Source organism: Rhincodon typus, chromosome 8 (genome assembly GCF_021869965.1).
Source record: "Rhincodon typus isolate 14 chromosome 8, sRhiTyp1.1, whole genome shotgun sequence".
NCBI classification, from domain to species: domain Eukaryota; kingdom Metazoa; phylum Chordata; class Chondrichthyes; order Orectolobiformes; family Rhincodontidae; genus Rhincodon; species Rhincodon typus.
This window is the reverse complement of record NC_063339.1, coordinates 52104718-52125895: the sequence shown is the minus strand read 5'-3', so window position 1 is coordinate 52125895 and position 21178 is coordinate 52104718. Positions and strand designations below refer to the sequence as shown.

At 38.7% G+C, this 21178-nt stretch overlaps 1 protein-coding gene across 1 annotated transcript in view; it reads left to right on the top strand.

The window, feature by feature from the left end:
* Window positions 1–21178, top strand: part of LOC109922148 (ral GTPase-activating protein subunit alpha-1-like) — a 93896-nt gene that overhangs the window by 20652 nt on the left and 52066 nt on the right. Inside the window, exon 3 of the mRNA XM_048600423.1 lies at window positions 9439–9488. Coding sequence (XP_048456380.1) covers window positions 9439–9488 — 50 coding nt within the window. The remainder of the gene's footprint in view (window positions 1–9438; window positions 9489–21178) is intronic.

Below are 21178 nucleotides of genomic sequence, written 5' to 3'. Positions count from 1 at the left end.
ATGCTACTTCTGAAGACACAAACCTTTCCATCAGGGAAACAACCTCCTACCCCTCCCTCTGTTTTCACTCCTCCCTCTCCCCTCCCACCCCCCCTCTCTTCCTTGCCTCTCCTCCCTCTCCCCCCTCATCCTCTGTGTGTGTGTGCGCGTGCGTGCGTGTGTGCATGTGCGCATGCATGCGCAGGTTTCCTTTCCCCCCACCTCCCCAACTTGTCAAAGTTCAAGAGTTACAAGGGCACCTTACTGCAATTGGATGGTTCTTAAAGGAGATATCGTATCTGCACCATTATCTCCATTAAGAAAGTATTCAACCAGCCATAACTAATCAGGAAGAAATCTTGGTGCCAATAACTTGTGCACAAAATGACTTTGGCATCAGAATAGCAAATACCCAATTAGCCAAAGTTCTTTAAAGATAATGTTCAGCAGAATTGCATATTTTTCCCCCAGGCTTGAAAGAGGCTGTGAGAGTGTTTTTTTTAAAGCACTGGCTGAGGTTATCACAAAGGACTGTCCTTCTCAACCACTCCCCTTGCCTGAGGCGTGGTTACCCTTAGGTTAAACCACTGTCAGTCATCTGTCTTTCTTATCAGAGTGCAGCCCTGTGGTCTGATGAGACTATGGAGACCTTACCTTTTTTATTTTAGTAGTTGGATACATATGGACATTTTAAACTTGTTGACAATCTTTGAGTGAGGTATTTATTTTGTAAGTAACTAATTCTTTATTTTGTTGTATTAAGGTATCTGACAGACTCGTTTCTGATTCTGAACTAGATATAGACATGTCTGTGTGAATATAACAAGTATAATGTAATTGACAAGCTCACCTCCCTTGTTAAATTTAAATTTGTGGCCAGTGGAGGAATGGGATGAGGAAACAAATCAGTCCGCTTCTAACTGGATCATAACAGTTTATTGAATTTGATATTTTAACGTGTTTGAATCTCATGCCCATTCTGGTAGTGGTAGATTGGAAATGGAGGATAGTGTTGGAGATGTGTTGAGGGATTTGGAGCGTGGATTTTCCGTTTCCTCACATAGAGGCTTTGGGTGTTTGTGGAGAAATAGCCTGAATCACAGGTAATCAGCGTGGCATCTGATTTGCATTCTTTGACATCTTTACGGTAGACTGAAAGGGGGTTCCTGTCACTGAGAAATGTAATTTTTGCACTCAGGTTTTCCAGTGATAAATTTCCATATATTCAGTGTCCCTTTAAGACTGGCTGTTTGATTAAGATGGGATCACAATTTCTGCAGAATTACAATTGAAAGCTTTCATGATCTTAATGTACAACACATCCAGCATGCAGTTGGGCACTTAGAATCAGATTAAATATTTCATGCTGAGAACAGTATGTGCTTTTGTAAACTCATCAAACCTGATTTCTCATCTTGAGTCATTAATTGAAACCAAAGTAAAGGTGGCCATCTCTTAGACATTGCTAAATTTTGGAAAGTTTCACTCCATAGAAAGCCTTTTTTAGCTTCTACTATGTAATCATGAAATAATGTATTCTAAATTTCAGTATGAAAGCATTCCTGTAGTGGTTTTACTATAGATTTTAAACGGTGAGCTTATTATGGGTCATAGATATTTTTCCTTTAGGGATTGTCCTTGTGTTGGTGCATAGAATACTTTACAACTACCTTCCCAGCCCTAAAACCTGACACGTAGTATCAGTGGTATTAGCATCTCCTTTCCACTTTGTTAGCAGATGTGAGGTGCATAATAAAGCAGTCAATATTTATCAATGAACACCTTCTTTGTAACTTAACAGTTTGTTGCCAAAGTTCAATTCTCAGAAAATACATGAATTACCATGATCACAATAGGGTCAGTAATTAAGCCTCTTCAGTTTTACCCCCTTCATTCTCTTTTACCTATCGCCTTCCTGAACGTAATCCCTGTCTCACAACAGTATTCCACTTTCTGAATAGACTATTCTTGTTCAGTAAGACGAATAACTTTAGCCATTTACAAGTTACAGCATTTTGTACAATGTAATGTTCCAGTATAAAATACTGCTTTACTAATGCAGACGTATAGGTCAATGCACAAAAACAAAGTCGCTGGAAAAGCTCAGCAGGTCTGGCAGCATCTGTGAAGGAGAAAACAGAGTTAACGTTTCGGGTCCGGTGACCCTTCCTCAGAACTTCCTCAGAACTTTGTTTTTGTTCCTGATTTACAGCATCCATAGTTCTTTTGGTTTTTGTATAGGTCTATGCGGTTGACTTCTAAGCAGCACAAATCCAACTTTTCCACGCTATGTTTGCATTTGCACAATATATCTACTGTCTCATACATATATGGAATTCTAGCAATTAGTAGATGGAATGAGAATTTAAACCCACGTTGTACAAAATTAAAGTGCACTTCTAGTTTCCCTGAGGTCAAAACATTATTGCCATATTTAAGTGCTTCATGTTGCAGTGTTGGATAGTGGCAGAGTAAACTTGTTATTAGTTGTTACGATTGCTGGACTTTCCAGATGGTTATGTTTTAAAATGTCACCTCTAGCTTGTGATAAAATTGAGTATGCTGGAAGCACACTGGTTCACAGCCAGCCATTCCTCTGATCTGGTTGCCATTGGGGTGGAGCTCTAAAAGGAACCTTTGGAAATCCAGTTAAAGTTTTCATGTCCATATGTACATAGTAACTCAGAGTAATCGGACAGCTGCTTTGGAAGGCTTGCAGAGAAAGCAAAAGAAAGCAACTGCTACTATGTTAAGGAATTATGCAGCTTGAGTATGGAGAAGCAAAAATGCTATCTTGAGGTTGTTTTCTGTTAGGAAAGAAGGGAACAGAATAAACTTCAACATTCATGGAATAAGGAGTCACCGAGCTGGGACTTGATGAAGGTTGGATGTGGAAGACTAGGGAACATTTCCCTGCAGAAAGGTCGCTAAATAAAAATCGTTACAGGGAATTGATGGAAATTGTATGCCTGTTGCATCATGGAGATTAATATAAAATTGGACCGAATTAATTATTCTGTGGTTGTAGAGGTTGTTTCTAATCTGCCTATGATTGGTGCAGTTTTTCCTATTAGGAAATTTCCTTAGCTGCGGATAAGGTGCTTTCAGGAAATTAACCTGTTGAGCCTATGAAATTGAAGTTGTACAAGCAAAACAGAGTGACTTGGATCCTTGTGGTCCCACATAACCCTATTGTGAGAATAAATCTTCCAACTAAAGATGTGCCCCAAATGTCAGAAACACAATCCTGCTAATTTTAAAAGATATTGGGACATCAGACTGAAAAGTGAGTTAATTGCACTTGGAGAGGAATTAAAACGACTTGCATTCGAAATGTACGGGAAGCATGAGCAAGTTGTGACAGATAAGCTAGTAACAGAATTCAAAATTAATGATGAAACAAAGGGAAGGAATGATTTGGAGAGTGGAACAGCTACATTCAGTGCTGACACTGTAAGCTATGAAGGTGGCTGTTTTTGAAGTTTCAATTTGCATTCAAGTTGATGAAACAATTAAGTATGTAAGAAAGGAATTTGACCAAGCTCAAACTGGATGGGAGGACAAAAAGCAAAGAGAAATGTGAAAAATTGTGATGTATGTAAATTATAATTGATTCTGAATTTAAGATGCGGTAAGTTTAAGTTCTTTATGCAAGTCAGTTCTGACCTTAGACAGATTGAAACATTCATCAAAATATTGGAGATTCAAGACATGCGGATATAAAACAAAATGGAGATCAGAAGTTGTGATCTGAATAAAATCTGTTAGGAGTTTTTTTTAAATAAATTAAATTTCTGAAAATTTTGTATCAGACTTTAAGAAAGAACAAAGAAAATTGCTGAATCCAGACGGTATAATAAATTGTGACAGCATTTCTTCTTAAACTTTAGTTCACAGCTGCTAGTACCCAAAAGCCAGATGGTTTAGCAGCAATGACAATATCAACCAGATTAAGCAAATTGTGAAACCTTTTGGGCTTTCACAAGTGCTTCTGTGAGTCCAAATTGTACTGAATCAAAGACACACTTTACAAAGCTAAATGAAAATTCCAAAAGGATGGTACAAACTGAAGATACAGGCCATGCAGTCCATGCCGTACAAAATGGGAGGAAAAATACATTTTTCTGGAGTGATTGAAAGAAAATGACTTGACCAGTAGTGAAAGAAACTCGTGTTTGGAAGAGAGTTGGAACTTGAATTCATGTAAGCTTGAAATATTCAGGCAGTTATTATGGATTAAGCTTTCAAAGGGAATGGAGTACGCAAACAGGATGATTTGCTCAAGCGAGAGAAGGCAGTGGTCAGAACACACCCACAATACTGTGAACGGTTTGGTGCTCTTTATCTATGGATCTGAAGTAGAGCCACTTGACAAGTTGATAGGGGATTGCAGGAGAACAGATGATCATTTATTTCATGCACACATGGACAGAAGCTTTAAGACAGGGTTAAGGCTCACTCTGCTGAATTGTAGCATTCCTTCAGGCTTTACACTGATTACAGCATGCATATTTCAATTCCCACATTTAGTATCCTTGTGTCCCATTTTATCTTTGTTTACCACAGTCTTTGTAGACATTATGTGTTTTTCACCTAACCTTGACAGGTCTTTCTTTGTTAGATCCCACATGGTACTCCACAACATGGCTTCCCTCCCATAGTGTGCATTTCTGTGGTGTACTTTCATGAGGTTATGCTGAATGCATGGTGCTATCTGCTTTTCACTAAATTCTTTCAGTGCGTGTTACTGCTGTTTGTTCTTTCCACTGCCTTATCTCCACCTCACGCACCCCAGTGTAAATTTGGCATGTTTATTTTTCTCCACCCCAGTTACTTCTACTACCTGATTCTTAGGGCATGATTGGGCTTCCTTTTTAGCTGTCTAATTCATTCATAGGATGAGGGTGTCACTGGCTAGGCCAGCATTCATTGTCCATCCCTAATTGCCCAAAGGGCAGTTAAGTTGCAGGTAAACAAGATAGCAAAGGAGGAGGGTTCGCAGATAGAAGAGGGATAGAGGAGAGGATAGGTGGAGAGGAAACAAACAGGTCGAAGAGGCGGGGATGGGGCCAGGAAAGGTGAGTGTAGGTAGGGAGTTAGGAAGGGGCTAGGTCAGTCCAGGGAGGACGGACAGGTCAAGGGGGCGGGATGAGGTTGGTCGGTAGGAGATGGAGGTGCGGCTTGAGGTGCTCAGCCTCTCTGCTCCTATGATGCTGCTTGGCCTGCTGTGTTCATCCAGCCCTGCACCTTGTTGTCTAGCAAAGGAGGAGTTTGGCATGCTTGTCCCTTAGTGATCAGTGCATTTGAGTATAGGAGTTGGGAGGCAGTACAGGATATTGGTTAGACCACTTTGGATACTGCATTCAATTCTGGCCTCCCTGCTTTAGGAAAGATGTTGTGAAATGTGAAAGGTTCAGAAACGATTCACAAAGACACTGCCAAGGTTGGAGAGTTTGAGCTATGGGGAGAGGATGAATAGGCTGAGGCTACTTTCCCTGGAGTGTCAAAGATGATGGGTGACCTTTATAGTTGTTTATAAAATCATGAGGGGCATGGAAACGGTGAATGGCCAAGGTCTTTTCCTCAGGGTGGGGAATCCAAAACTAGAGGGCAAAGGTTTAAGGTGATAGGGGAAAGATTTAAAAGGGATGTAAGGGGCAACATTTTCACGCAAAAGGATGTGCGTGTATGGAATGAACTGCCAGAGGTGGTATTGGAGGCTGGTACAGTTACAACATTTAAAAGGCATTTGGATGGGCACATGATTAGGAAAGGTTTAGAAGAATATCTGCCAAATGCTGGCTAATGGGACGAGATTAATTTAGGATATCCAGTCGACATGGACTGAGCGGTCTGATTTCATGCTGTACATCTCCGACTCTGTGACTAAGAGTCAACCACATTGCTGTTGGTCTGGAGTTGTATGTAGGTCAGACCAGCTAAGGGTAGCAGTTTCCATCCCTTAAGGACATTCGTGAACCAGTTGGGTTTTTCCTGACAATCAACAGTGATTCATGGCCATCATTAGACTCTTAATTAAAAAAAAACAAAAAAGCATAGAATTCGGATTCCACCATCTACCATAGTAGGATTGGAACCTAGGTCCCTGGAACATTCCTGGCTCCCTGGATTAACCGTGCAGTGATAATACCACTAGGCCATTGCCTCCCTGTCACTCAACATCTGTTCCCTTCTGTCGTGATTTTATCGCTGTTGTCTCGAGTGGTAGTTCAGAAGCTTCCACTAATTTCTTAATTATTATCTCATGCTGTATACGTCCTCCTCCTGAGATGATGTACAGCCTTCAACTTCACGCTATCATATGATCATATAAAACCCTAAAAGCTTACCTAATGACTAAATCAATATTATCCTGCTGAGTGTAGTATCACATTGTGTTCCAATCTGTACCCAACATTACAATTTGTTTTCAAAGGCCTTATTTCGTCTCTCCTCCACACCTGAAGATGTGGATGGTCACTATCTATATCTGTGATGGTATTTTCCACCTGAAGATTATTTTGATCTTTACATTCTCTAAAAGAAATTATTGCTAATTCTTAATTACTAGTACTTTGACACAAATGCTTAACTTCTAAACTTAAAGATGCTGCAGCTTTCTTTCCTTAAACTGTATCCGGCATCCAACTTGTAGATATTTATTTTATTCCTATCAATTGTACTATGCTCTCAGAAAGAAGCACATTTACTGTTTCTATCTTCTCGTAATTCAATATTCTTAACAGAAATCAGAAAATTCTGCTGATTCCCAGGCATTAATATCTTTGAACATTTTTAAGCATCTATACTTTTCACAATTCTCTTTCTAAAACCTATATTTTGTCTATGTGTGTCGTTTCAATTCACCCCTTTACTTGATCTCCAAGAGCTTTGGCCTTGGCAGCTCCAAGAATGAGGATCAAAGGAAGGTGTTCATTTAGTTCCACCGTTCATTTATTTTCCTGTCTGGATGCCCTTTCCTGACCACACGGCCTCAGCCTGACTGTTCTACTAATCTTATCTTATTCGACTCTGTGTCATTTATTTCATCTGTCTGTACGGCCATTCCAGACCACGTGGCTTCAGCCTCACTGTTGGGCCAGTATTCATTGGAGTTTAAGAGAATCAGAGATGATCTGGTTGAACTATACAAGATTCTTAGGGTGCTTGACAGGTAGATGTAGAGAGTTTGTTTTCCCCTTTGTCCGAGTTTTCCCATTAGAACCAGAGGGCATGATCTGAGTAAAGGTTCACCCATTTAAGACCGAGATGAGGAGCAATTTCTTCACTTAGCGTAGTGATATCTGTGGAATTCTTTACCAATGAGGGCTGATGAGGCTGTGTCAATAAGTATATTCAAAAGTCTGAGATAGACAGTCAGATTATTAGTCAGAAAGGGAATCTAGTGTTATGGGGTAAGCCAAGGAAGCGAAATTGAGGTTTACCAGTTCAACCATGATCTCATTGAATGACAGAGCAGGATCAGTGGGCTGAATGTCCTAGTTCTGCACCTACTTCTTATGGTTTTATGTTTCAGATGCAAGATGTTTAATGGTGAAATGTTACAAAACGCCAAAGAATTGCTGATGCTGGAAATCAGAAACAAAATCAAAAATTGCTGGAAAAAATCAGCAGGTCTGGCAGCATCTGTGGAGAGAAAGCAGAGTTAACTTTTCAGGCTCAGTGACCCTTCTTCAAAACTCAAGAAGAGTCACTGGACCCGTAATGTTAATTCTGCTTTCTCTCCACAAATGCTGCCAGTCCTGCTGGGACACAAATGTTACCTGTAGTGTTTGTGGTAAGATGGTTGAAATGTTCACAATTTTGCGATTTTTGTTTTGATAGTGTTGATTCCTTTTTCCATAACACTATGATCATGCTTTTTTTACGTTTAATTTTTGTTTGCGAAGGTAGTAGGAGTATTACCAATAGTTTATAGTAAGGTTATATTTTAAAAATTTCTTCTCAACCTGAAGCATTAAGAATCTTGGAAGCATTCACTTCTTTTAAATAAATAAAAAAGATGAGCGAGGTCGATGTCAACATAGATTTCTTAGAAAATGAATCTGGGGAGATACTTTTGGGGGATAAGGAAATGGCTGAGGAGTTTAACAGATATTTTGCATCAGTCTTTACGGTAGAATATACTTTGAACATCCCCTTATCATTAAGTGGGGTGTTGGTGTGTCGGGGTGGGGTGGGGGGGGTGGTGGGAATTAAGTACCATCACCATCACTAAAGAACTGATTTTGAGACAAAGTAATGAGGTTAAAGGCAGTTACATTCCCTTGCTCTGACGGCTTGCATCCTAGAATCCTAAAAGTGGCTACAGAGATAGTGGTTGAATTGGTTTTAATTTTCCAAAAAATCATGGATTTTGGAGAAGCACTGGGAGATTCGAAAATTACTAATGTTGCACCATTATTCAAAGAAAGGAGTCCAAAAGCAGGTAACTATAGGCTAATCAGCCTTACATCTGTTGTTAAAATCAATTATTCAAGAAGTAACAGCAGCACATGTGGAAAATCATAATCTCATCAAATAGAGTCACCGTGGCTTCACGGAAGTGAAATTGTGACTGACTAATTTATTAGAGTCCTTGAAGGAAGTCTCAACCTGAGTGGATAGAGGGGAGCCAGTAGATGTGTTGTATTTGGACTTCCAGAAGGCATTTGACAAGGTAACTCACAAAAGGTTAAGTCATAAGATGAGAGCCCTTCGTGTTGGAAGTAGTATATTGACTTGTGGGCAGGAGACAGCGAGTGTGGATAAGGGGCTCTGATTTGATTTCAGTGACCCATCATCAGATCGATCTGCCAATCTAGTTCATTGATGGGACCTGGAGGCCCCATCAGATATGTCTGATATTCTTCTTGTTTTGCTCTAAATAAAGTCTAACAGTTCAGTTGGTCCTAACTAGAAAAGCAGTGATAAACTTTCAGTACTTTGATTCTGATGCAGGGTCACTGGACTTGAAGTTTTTTTTTCCCTTCCATAGATGCTGCCAGACCTGCTGAGTTTCTCCGGACTTTCTGCTTTGTAGCAGGACAGGACCTTTTTTTGGAGATTTAGGAACATGTACTTGTTGAGGTGGATTTGGTGATGGAAGTGGATTGGGACACTACATGTTGTGCTCCAGTGCAGCAGGGTGAGTCTGCTGGAGAACGGAGAGTAAGCTTGTATTTGTTCTCATTAGTGCTACCTATCAACCTGAATGCAGTGTGCAGCCAAAAAGGTTGTCAGACCTATTTCAAATGCATTACCTTTCTTTATTTAACAGGCAACTTAACAAGCAAAATGTTTTTTTCAGTAAAAATCTTAAAATGTCAATCCAGTTCTTTAATTATTTTCATTGATTGTTTTGGAAATTTGTATTGTGAAATTCACTTCTTGTAGGGACAAGCACAGTTGGAATATCTTAGATTACATGGTATCAACTTGATGTACTTTATCTTCCAGGTCACAAATCACAGAGGGAAGAATTGGATTCTATCCTTTTTATATTTGAGGTAAGAATGCTAGATATTGTCGGCTGTTGATGTTCTATTAACTGCTGTAAAATTACTCTAATACCTTGAGGCAAGCTTTTTTGTTATTTTGTTTGAAAAACAGCAAATCAAATAACCCAGAGGAGTGCTTGAAGTATACATTTGTTGGAAGGGTAAAACACAATTAAGACAGGAAGTTTGAAGGAACACGGGCAGAGAAGTGGCAAGAAAAGCGAAGACATTGTTTTACTTGAAAAGTATTTGTTTCATTTTTTGCTTCCAATTTATTGTTTGATATCTTAGTCTGTCACTCTTGATTTGACGGAACAGAATTTAACTAATTCAATCATTGAAGTCAGTGGCCATGATAAGTAGTGATTACATTATATAGCACCCCATTTTTTCATTCACCTGTATCTTCCAACTCAACCTAGCACTACCTTGGAAGAATATCTCATGTAATTTCAAGTTTTTTTTTACTTGCTTAGGTCTACCCTGGTCTCCATTTGTATGTTTTCCACCAGATGCAAAGTTGAATAAGTCTTAGTTGCAGGCAAAATTGAAGGAAGTCTTTTGAGGGATGTTTTTCTCTTTTTAAGAAAATGTGATACAGAGCTATATCTTTAAAATTTTGTTTTCTGAGAGTGATTCATACTCGACTCCATTTGTTATCTATGCTGATGGTACTACTGGACAAGTCAAATGCCAGAATCTGGCTTGATAAATCAAACATTATTTTAGATAATGTGGTGGCTAGTCACGAAACACAGTCCTGAAACTACAGTTTCTTCAACAACATAACAGAAGTTGATTACACAAAATGAAAGCCAATAGAAAACCCAAGCTGTCCACATATAAAACACATTTTGAAAGATCTTAAAACACATTAACTTCATTACACCCCTTTATAATCTCTTGGCATCCTCCTCACAACCATTTTTGTTACTTTTCCGGGGACCGGGGCACATCATCCTACCCCCTAGCCCTTCATCTTTTCTTTATGTTCTTCCTCCCTGCTCTCTTGAGAAGAGGTTTTTCAGGTTCTTTCCAGAATCTAGGGAATTATGGATGATCACCCCCAATGCATCTATTATTTCTGCAGGTAGGCAGGCAATACTCTGCTCAAAACCAAGGTAATGAGCTTGAAGACAAAGGATCAGGTTACACTAGGCAGTCTGAGAACTGGGCAGGTCCTGCAGGAATTCCCTGAGACAATCTTGTTCATTAACTGGGCTTTTGCTAACTGATGAGAAGAGGAGCCAGCACCAAGTCCCTGATGCCACAATTTGCTTAGCTGCATAGGAGTGGAGAAAGCAGTATAGTAGAGCAACGGCAATGAGGAATTTGTTAGTCAGGGGAGTTGACAGGATTTGTGCAGCCATAGTTGTGACTGTAGGGTGGCTTGTTGCCTCACTGGTGCCAGGGCCGAGACACTGAAAAGCAGGACCTCAAAATCAGTTTCCCCAGTATTACATGCCAGCAACACAGGAATGGGAGGGTTAAGTGATTTGAACACATAGTTGGAGAATTGGTGTAGGAGGGAGGCCATCAGATTTCCATAACATGGTACTGGTTCTGGGGTTTTTGGAACTTGTATAAGACAGGATTTATCTTAGCAAAGTCGATGCTAACATTTTAGAGAATTGGTGGTGCTGCTGTGGAGCGTTTAAGCTAGATTGACAAAGAATGGAAAGGTGAGCAGAAGCTCACATTGGAGGGCAAAATTGTTAACAGGAAGTAGAAAAGTAACGAGCAACATTAAATACAGAAGAAACAAAGGCAAGCATCAAAGAGGTACAGAACATGGAATAATGAGAAAAAGATAAAGCTAGGGGAACTGTTTGTGAACGCATCTGAAGCCTAAGCAGCAATGTTGATAATTTGAATGCTCAAATAGAGATAAATGGGTCTGATTTAATTGGCATTGATTACCGGGACATGATTAGAAATGACTAAGACTAGAACTAAATATTCAAGAATGTTTGTAATTTAGGAAGGAAGGGCATAAGAGAAAATGAGAATGGACGCATTAAAGGGGATGAGATCAGTACTTGGTGAGAGAGGATCTTTGATCAAAGGATCAAGATGTAGAATCAGTTTTGGCTTTATAGGCCATGAACAGTAGTAGCAATGTTGGGTACAATACAAATCAGGAAATTAGATACACCTGTAACATGGGTAATTTTTAATAATTTTAATTTACACAGACTCAGATCAGCACTAATACTGTGAAGAATTAGTATTTGATGTGTGTACAAAATTGGGTTTTGCAGCAGTGTGTTGAAGAGCACTTTGAAAATGAGCTATGTTATGTAACATGAAAGGGTTAATTAACAATCGTACTGTAAAGGAACCTTTTGGGGAATAGTGACCACAATGTGACTAAATTTTATATTGTTTGGAAATGGTATAATTGATTAGGAAACTAGAGTCTTAAATCTGAACAAACAAAGGTATGACGGGGCAAGTTGATAAAGGTGGATTTAGAAAATTTCTATTACTAATTTCTCAATCCTTATTTTCTTAGGTAGCTATGTTATGGATGTGCCGTTGTTGGACTGGAGTGGACAAAGCCAGAAGTTAAGTGACACCAAGTTATACTCCAACAGGTTTATTTGAAACCATAAGCTTTCGGAGTGCTGCTGCTTCGTCACTTCACCTGCTGAAGGAACAGCGCTTCAAAAGCTTGTGATTTCAAATAAATCTGTTGGACTATAACCTGGTGTCATGTGACTTCTGACTTTATTTTCTTAGTCATTCTTTACTGGTTTCTAAAGTCTGTTCATTCATCTGACCTACCATCAATTTTTGCATTAATTATGCTTTTTCTTTAAATTTTATACTATTACTAATATCCTTATTTAACCATGCATAGTACATTCTTCTCACAGACTTTCCTTCCCAATGAAATATGTCTTTGCTGATAGTCATGAAGGATTTTAAATGACTGTCTCTGCTTCTCTACTGTCTTACCTTTTTAACCTATTTATCCAGTGCACTTGAGCCAATACGTCTTTATACCCTTATGCCTTTATTTAAGTTTAAAACTCTCTTCTCACATCAGACTGATTATGGAATTCGTTGTGTTATGATCACTGTTGTTTAATTACTCTTTTATTTTGAGGTCATTCATTAATCTTGACTTGTTGCATTTTGCTAGGTTGGCCCTAAAACATACAGCCTGAAATTGTCCTGAAAACACTGATGTCACCTGCAAGGCTTCCTTTGCCAAGATAGATTTGCACAATCTATATGAAAATTAAAATCACCTGTGATGAATGCACTACCTTTCTCTACATGGTTCCATTATTTCTTATGTATATTCTGTTGTACAGTGTAGCTACTGTTGAGAGCCTATAAGTTGCTCCCAACAAGTAACTCCTTTGCTATTTCTTCCTCTTCCTAAACTCATTCTACACCTTGATCTCCGAACTAAGATAATCTCTCACCATTATACTAATGTAACTCCAAATTTAAAGATATCCCACCACCATTTCCTAGCCTCCTGTCCTGCTGAAATGTAAAATACCCTTGACTGTTCTAGGCTTCAGCCCACAACCATCTCTGAAATGGCTACTGATCATTCGTACCTGTTTTGATTTGTGCTCTCAATTCTTATGATTTGAATACTGTATGCTTTCTGGTGTGTTAAGTGTGTTAAGATTTGCCTTTATATTTTCTTGCAAATTCTGGCCTTATGTTCTAGTACACTCTTGAGTCTTAGCATGGTTCAGGTGAAGATTACCCTGACCTTCCCCAATACTGGTAACAAAGCTCAATGAATCTGCCACAATCGACTCCCCAATCTTATTTGCCCTATACCAATTTTCTCTTGACTAAACTTTCTCATTTAGTCTCTAGTTGCTCATAATCCCTGTGGGAGAGGCAGTGAGTAGGAGGCAAGTAGCAAGAGTTAAAAATACGCTGTTATTTCATAAAGGTATTGAGGAATGATCTGTATTTAAATTTACAGAACATACCTTTTTTTGATGGGAAAGGTCCTATTGGAACCTATAACTTTTACTTTGGGTGTAAGGGGATTTTCAGGGAGGAATTGCTGGATTCTGCCAATAACTTCTGTTAATAGTTACATAAATGTGCAATGTTTCAAATTTTGTTGAATGTCAGTGGATTTTAGGAAATACTATTTTTTTCACTTAAGTTATTTACACATTTTTCTTTTGAAAATAAAATGTTAAAAGTATTAAATAATCTGATAAATAAAACAAGATTTTGATTGACTGAGAAATGAACTCATAGATATTCAGCCACAGTTGCAGTGCTCATGATACAATCATTGATGTCTGATAAGTGATTGCTAACTCTCTTTAGAATTGAGATATGCTGGAGGCTTGGGTGTAGTCCTTTGAAAACTGAGAGGAATTTTGCATTAAGATTAAACTGCTTTCTAAAATAATGTATTTACTTGTTTACATTCAACTAAGATACAGACTTTGGAAAATTAGTGTTATTCAGTTATGTAGACGGTGATTCTGTTAAATGTCATACTTAGTTTGTAAAGTGTTTTTAAATATACTTTTACAGAGTTTACTTTTGAGTTATCTAAAAACATCAAAAGAGTTCTTTCCTGCATGCTGCCTGTTCACAGTAAATTATTCTCATTAAATATGAACTTGCAAACCAATCCCTGATTAAATTAGGAAATTGAATTGCCAGTTGGCTATATCTTTGCTGCTTTCAGATTTAAATGTTGGACATCACGTTTTTGATGAGTGGTTTCTAAGTTATGTCCTGTGAATACAGTGTAATCTTCAAACTCTAGCACAAAATCCCTTCAAACATCAGCTCACTTTTGTTATTACATATTTTTTTCCTGGTTTGTGGACAGAAAGGTTTGGAGAAAGTTTTCCTGGCATTATCAGCTTTGTGAATTGAAGCTTAAGTCAGGTATCAAAATCTGTTAGGAGCAGCAATTAGAAATCTGGAAACTGATGGGAACATTGATTATGCAATGTTCTTATGTCATATGAAGTCAAGTTGAATATCCTGATTAAATTGTCCAATTTATTCAGTTTTGTGGTTTAAATTAGGATTTTAAACAGTTTGAGGATGTGGACAAGCCACCCATAGATAATTTAATCTGCCATAGTTTGCCATTTGGATATACATATATAGAATAATCTGAAGAAAATGCTTCTCATTTCATGATGCTGTTTTGTGTTAATTGGATAAATAGGAGATTAGGGAAATGACAAGATTCAGGGAAACAGGTTGTAGGTTGAAAAGTAATGATAATGCATGACATTGATGTTTCATGGCATCATACAGTACAGAAGAGACCTTTGGGCCATTGTGTCTGCACCAATAAAGGTTACTCTAAATTTACACTAATACATTTCAAGTTCTCATCTAATTAGAATGTAAGAGTTGAACAATACAAATGTCCAAGAATGTTTCTTGCATACTAACATACCTGTTGCTGGAAAGGATCTTGGAAGTGAGGCAAATCATGTAAATTATTTGTGTAAGAGGAAAATGAACTTCTTTTTATGGTGCCTTTCGTTACCTCTGGCTTGGGACCCCCAGCTTTTACATTGTAGTCACTGTAATGTTGTAATCACAGAAATTGTCCAATAATAGTAAGTGTAGTAATGCCTAAATAATCTGTTTGAGTGTGGTTGGTTGAGGGATATAGTGGCAAGGCCACTGAGGAAAAATAGTGCCAATTTTATGCCTGCTTGAAAGAACACGTGGCCTTTGTGCTGCATTGAACATTGAGCAAAAGTCTCTATAATGAGATCTAAACCCAGAATGTTCTGACACTGGCATTAATGCTACCACCTGAGCCATAGCTAATGTCGTGGTGCATGACATTTCTTCTATTTCATTTGTGTCTGTCATTGCTTACTTTGAAATCTAAACTGGATATTAATAATACAGGTATACCCAACACAGATTTTTCAGGATAATCGGGAGTGTGCTGACCCCAAACATGTGTTTTAACCCTACCGTAGATATTTGCTATGATGCTTCCACAGAATCAGTGCAGAAAATAGGTGAGACAGTGTCAACGGTGTGAAAAGCAATTAACGTTTCAGGCCTATGATCTTTCATTCGAACTGGGAAAAGTTTAAAAATGCACAAACAAAATACCGCAGATGCTGGAACTCTGAAGTAAGTACAGAAAATGCTGGAAAATCTAAGGCCAGGAAGCATCTGTGGAGAAAAATATACAGTTTCAGAACTGTGGAAAGGTAGACATGTGAAACTTTTAAAGCCAGTGGACGTTGAGGGCAAGAAGACCAGAGAACAAAGGAGGTCTGTGATAGGGTGGAGGCCAGAGCGAATGGGAAAAGATTCCCTATTGCAACGGTGTGGCAATGAGTTAGGGTTAGGGTTAGGCTTAGGTTTAGGCTTAGGCTTAGGGTTATGAAACAAAAGTACTCAAATAAGGTGCAAATTGGCTACATAAAAAACATTTTTAATATGACAAGCAGAAAGTACGCATAAATGGGCCTTGTAGGTTGACAGGATGTTGAGTAGTGTGCCATATGGATCGCTGCTGGGCCCTGAAATGTTTATAAATGACTTGGATGAAGGGTCAGATGGTATGATTGCCAAAATTGTTGATGCCAGAAAGATAGGAAAATAAGTTGTGAAGAGGACACAAAGATATTGATACATTCGGTGAGTGGGTCAAAGATGTGGCAAGTGAGGTATAATGTAGGAAAATGTGAAATTGTCCATTTTAACAGGAAGAATAAAAAGTAACATATTATCTAAATGATGTGATATTGCAAAGCTCCAAGATGCAAATACATCTGGGTGTTCTTGTGCATGAACTGCGAACTGTTAGTGTGCAGATATGGCAAGCTAATATGATTTTATAATCTAGCGCACAGGGAATTGAATACAAAAGTTAGGGAGGTAATACTTCTGTTATACTGGTACTGGTGACACTGCATCTGGAGAGCTGTGCATATTATTGTTCATCTTATTTAAGGAAGGTTCTAAATGTATTGGAAGCAGTTTGGAGGAGGTTTATTTGAAACCAGGAATGTGCAGATTGTCTTATGAGAAAAGACTGGACAAGCTACGCTTGTATCCACTGGAATTCGGAGGTGACTTGATTGAAACCTACAAGATCCTGAGCTGCTTTGATAGGATAGATGTGGAGAGGTTTCCACTTGTAGGACAATCTGTAATTAGGATTCACTGTTTTAAAATTAGGGATCATCCATTTGAAGCAGACATGGCAAATTCTTTTCTGGGCTTTCTCAGTCTTAGGAATTCTCTTCCTGAAAGATTGTGGAAGCAAAGGACTTGACTATTTTAATTGGGCTTTCTCAGTCTTAGGAATTCTCTTCCTGAAAGATTGTGGAAGCAAAGGACTTGACTATTTTAAGGCATAGGTATATAGATCCTTGTTAAGCAAGGGGTTGAATGATTATCTGGGTAGGTGGGAATTTGGATTTGAGGTTACAATTGAATCAGCCCTGATCTAAATGAATCATGGAGCAAGCTGAATGGCCTCGCTCGATTCATCTGTCCATATGCAAGAGCTACTCTCAGTAAGTGTCGATAGCTTTATTTTGCTGCCAACTGATGTTACTCTTAGACAACTCAGAGCCCAGAATGAAATCTGGATTGATAGGTCTTTTTAAATTTAGCGAGGAGGTCATTCACTGAAACATAAGCATGCAAGGCTACAGATTTTCTTTTAATAATAGAACAGAACTTTGTTACATAAAAGAAGAAAACCCAAATTAAATCAAAACAGACCAAGCTATCTTAATATACAACATATTTCAAAAGATTGTTAAGTACGAAATGAGAATCGGCCTCATCACTCTCCAACACCATCCTGTAATAGTAATTCAAACTCTGAGAAATTTCTCTTCTATACCAGAATTTTAGGTTTAACCCAACTGCTTCTGCCCAGTTTTGTCCTGTGAACCGTGAGTACTTCTTACACAAAACTCTTGACATGGGAAAGCTTTGACTTTCTCTGTCGTAATAATCTGCTGAGTTCATTCAGATGCTCCTGGTCTTGAAGTTTCATAAGCTTAACATTCACATCATCGCAACTAAACTTTCCCAGAACTGTCCATGAACTTTCCTAGAACTCCTTTCTAGGAGACAAAGTATATATACTTCTGACTTAAATTATGTCTCCTTCAAAAACTGCCCCTAAAAGCTTTCAGTCTCTTGTTTGTAAGCTAAAATTGATCCTTGATTATTTTAAACTATAAGCAAGCTGGTGCCTTCAGTATTTACGTTCCCTGTTGTAAACCCCACAGCATCAATAGTCTTCCATTAGCAGTCCAGATGTTTTGCAGTCACCTGCTCCCTGATACATACTGGATTAGGTCACAATTCAAGAAAGACTTAACATTTTTTTGTTTCAAACAAAAAAGTAATCAACACCCATATGCTACAGCTCTAAACATGATATCAACATGTATGTAAACTACACACCTTTCATCATATAATTTATCCTGTGCTACTGATAATTAGGTAGACTGTTTAACTGAGTTACATTTGTGATTTTGATTTTTGTCCGGTGCCCTTCATGGCCTGTTGAACCAATTTTGGTTTAATTGGGCTGTTTGATTTATTTTAAAATATTAGAAAGGAGGATTGGTGGCAGCACTACATCAATCACAAGTCAAGTGTTGATTTCTCAACATTTGACATTTTAAGAGGAGTTTTCAGTTTGAAAGGTTTTGTTTTATATAAACCGCAGCTCTGCTGAAAGAGTTCAGGAAATCTGCATGTGCCAGGTCCACAGAATAAGTGAAGAGCACAAAACCATCTCTTTTTCTCTTAAAAACTTAATCTATTTGTTGAGTCTTTGTAAGCAAGCTCCAGCTATTTAACCACAGAAGCCATCACATATGCTTAATTCTGATTTCAGGGGTTGATGTCTTCATTTGAGCAAGAAGCAACTTGAGCAAAGGGCCCAATAGTATACCACAGAGACTAATTGGGACTTTCTCTTTTAACATTCCTGTTTTTGTATTGCTTTAATCTTGGTATTTGTAATTTTTTTGGTTAATTTTGCCTCTCTATTCTTATGGAAACCTCAGCAATAGCTGGTAATAAACTAATGTGTCCTGTTTAAATAAAAGCTTAACACTTTTAACTTGAATCATGCAAATTGAAAAAGAGGCTAAAGGAACCAGATTCATTCACAGTTTGTTGACAATGTTGTGGACATGCTGGATGCTTGTGACAAGTTTCTTTTCACCTTCATCCATGACTCTGTCAAGACGTCACTCTCCCCTTCCCACCACCCACATTTTAAGTTTCCTGGTTCTAACACACAAATTTTCACTATGGATACAAATGTCTTCACAGTTCCACTTTCTACCAGTTATTCCTTCAATGGAGACCCAACCAATCTGACTGAACTTCTTCCTATATTGAATAACTTCCACTTCAGTTCACTCACTCCCTCCAAATAAAAGTTGTTGGTATGGGATCCCACATGGGGCCTAGTTATTAGCTGTGTTTTTATGGAATTTGAAGAACATTCTCTGTTTTAGGCCTACTTGGGCTCCCTTTTACTTTTGCCTGAACTAGAAACATTTTCATTTAATTTACTTCCAATTTCCATCCTTCTTTGTTCTTCACTCTGTTCATTTTGGAGTGTTGCATTCCTTGACTACTGTGACTTATTTTCTAAGGATTAGTTTATAGCCTATTATAACCTCTGACTCCAGCTATTTCAGTTACACTTCTGTTTGATGTACAGACTAAGTTCCATTCTCCGAGTTTCCCTTTCTCTACTACATCTGTTCTGATGATGCAATCTTCCAAATTGGTTCTTCTCATTTTGTCCCCCATTCCCCCTGCCTCCCCAAACCAAGGATTCTTGATACACTGACCCTTGGCCATTGTTGTCAGGACCCTTGATCATGTTTGTCTCATTTCCTGTTCCTCAGTTTTCACTCCATCTGACTCTCCTAGAACCCTGGCAGAGTTCTTATTGTGTTCTGCTGCCACCACCCCAGTTTCCATGTTAAATAGATCTCCCTCTACTGTTTCTATCACCTATCAGCAAATGCCACCATAAGCATATCTTTCTCTCCTCTCCCCTTTAAACATTTCTAAGGGACTATTCATTTGAAATACCCTAACCCATGGCCCAGTTAATCATAAACTCTTCCTTTGGTACTTCCATGAAAAGTTCAGAAGATTAAACACCTGCCTTTTTACCATCCAAGGCCTGAAATAGACTTTTCAGGTAAAACAGCGGTTTAAATGTAACCTTAAGAAACAACAACTTGTCTTTTGCTTTGTCATTTCCCAGCCACCCACACTCAATATTCAGTCTATAATCGCTGTCCTCCATTTTGTTTCCTTTCTCGTGCATGTTTAGTTTCACTCTTGTTTGTCTCTTTTCTTCTGTTTTCAGATGGCATCAGGTTGTCATTCTGCCGTTGTCCTCAAGATGCAACTTTGATATCTAGTCCATTTGGTCATTTAATTTTTCCTGCCTTCTACCTAATCATAACCCTCCTTTTTTTTGTTTTTCCATCGTCTTCCTTTCACCTATTACATTTTTAACTTTTTGCTGTTCTGATGAATAGCCATCTAACTGAAACATTCTCTCTCTTCAAGTTCTGCCTAACCTGCTGGGTATGTCCATGCTTTTCTATTTTATTTTGGATTTCCAGCACCAAAGGTATTTTGATTTTTGTACTGACTTTTTGCATTGACATCGTTTACAATTTGGCACTGAATAGCAGTATAGATGCTTGAACATTGGGCAAATACATGTCACGGCATGAAGACTTTTGATGAGCTCTTTAAAAGGGAGAGGGGAGCCTCTGCACAAAATTTTAAGTAGGATTCCAACAACCATACTTGTGCATATGTAATGCCTTTCATTGAATGAAATAGCCCTAAGTGCTTCAGAGGCACAGAAAGCTTATTCAAGTTAGTAGGTTTAGGGTTTGTTTGAAATAAGCATAGTGAGGTAAAGGGACAAAGAAGTGTAGGGAGGGAATTCCAGAGTTTGTGCCCTAGGCAGTTGAAGCCATTGGCCAGGTAGACCAACCAAAATTGAGGGTGTACAAAAAGTTGGAGTTAAAGGAGTGCAAATATCCTTCCAAGAAGTGAGGCTGGAGCTGATTAGAGAAGTAGTAGGTGAGGCCAATGGAGGGATTTAAAAACAGAGAATTTTAAAATCCTGACATTGCTTGACTGGCGGTATGGTGGCACAGAGGTTAGCACTTCTGCCTTACAGTGCCAGGGACCCAGTTTGATTTCAAAGAAATCTGTGACTGTGGATGACATGGATGCCAGTGTGGAGTTCACGCAATTTCCCCTTGTCTGCATGGGTTTCTGCCGGATGCTCTAGTTACCTCCCGCAGTTCAAAAATATGTGCAGATTAGGTGGATTGGCAATGCTAAATTTCCCTGTAGTGTGCAGAGGTGTGCAGGCTAGGTGGATTAGCCATGGTAAATGGGAAATTGTGTGGATCTGGGTGGGATGCTGTTCGGAAACTTGGTGCAGACTCAATGGGTCAAATGTCCTCTATCTGTGCTATGGAGATTCTATGATAGGGAGCTATTTTAAGGTGGCAAACACTGGCACGATAGGAGAACAGTGCTTGCTGCAGATTAAGACATGAGCAGCAGAAGTTTGTAAAACCATAAAAAGTTCACAGGGTCAGAAATCGCACGACACCAGGTTATAGTCCGAGACAACAAGGTGCAGGGCTGGATGAACACAGCAGGCC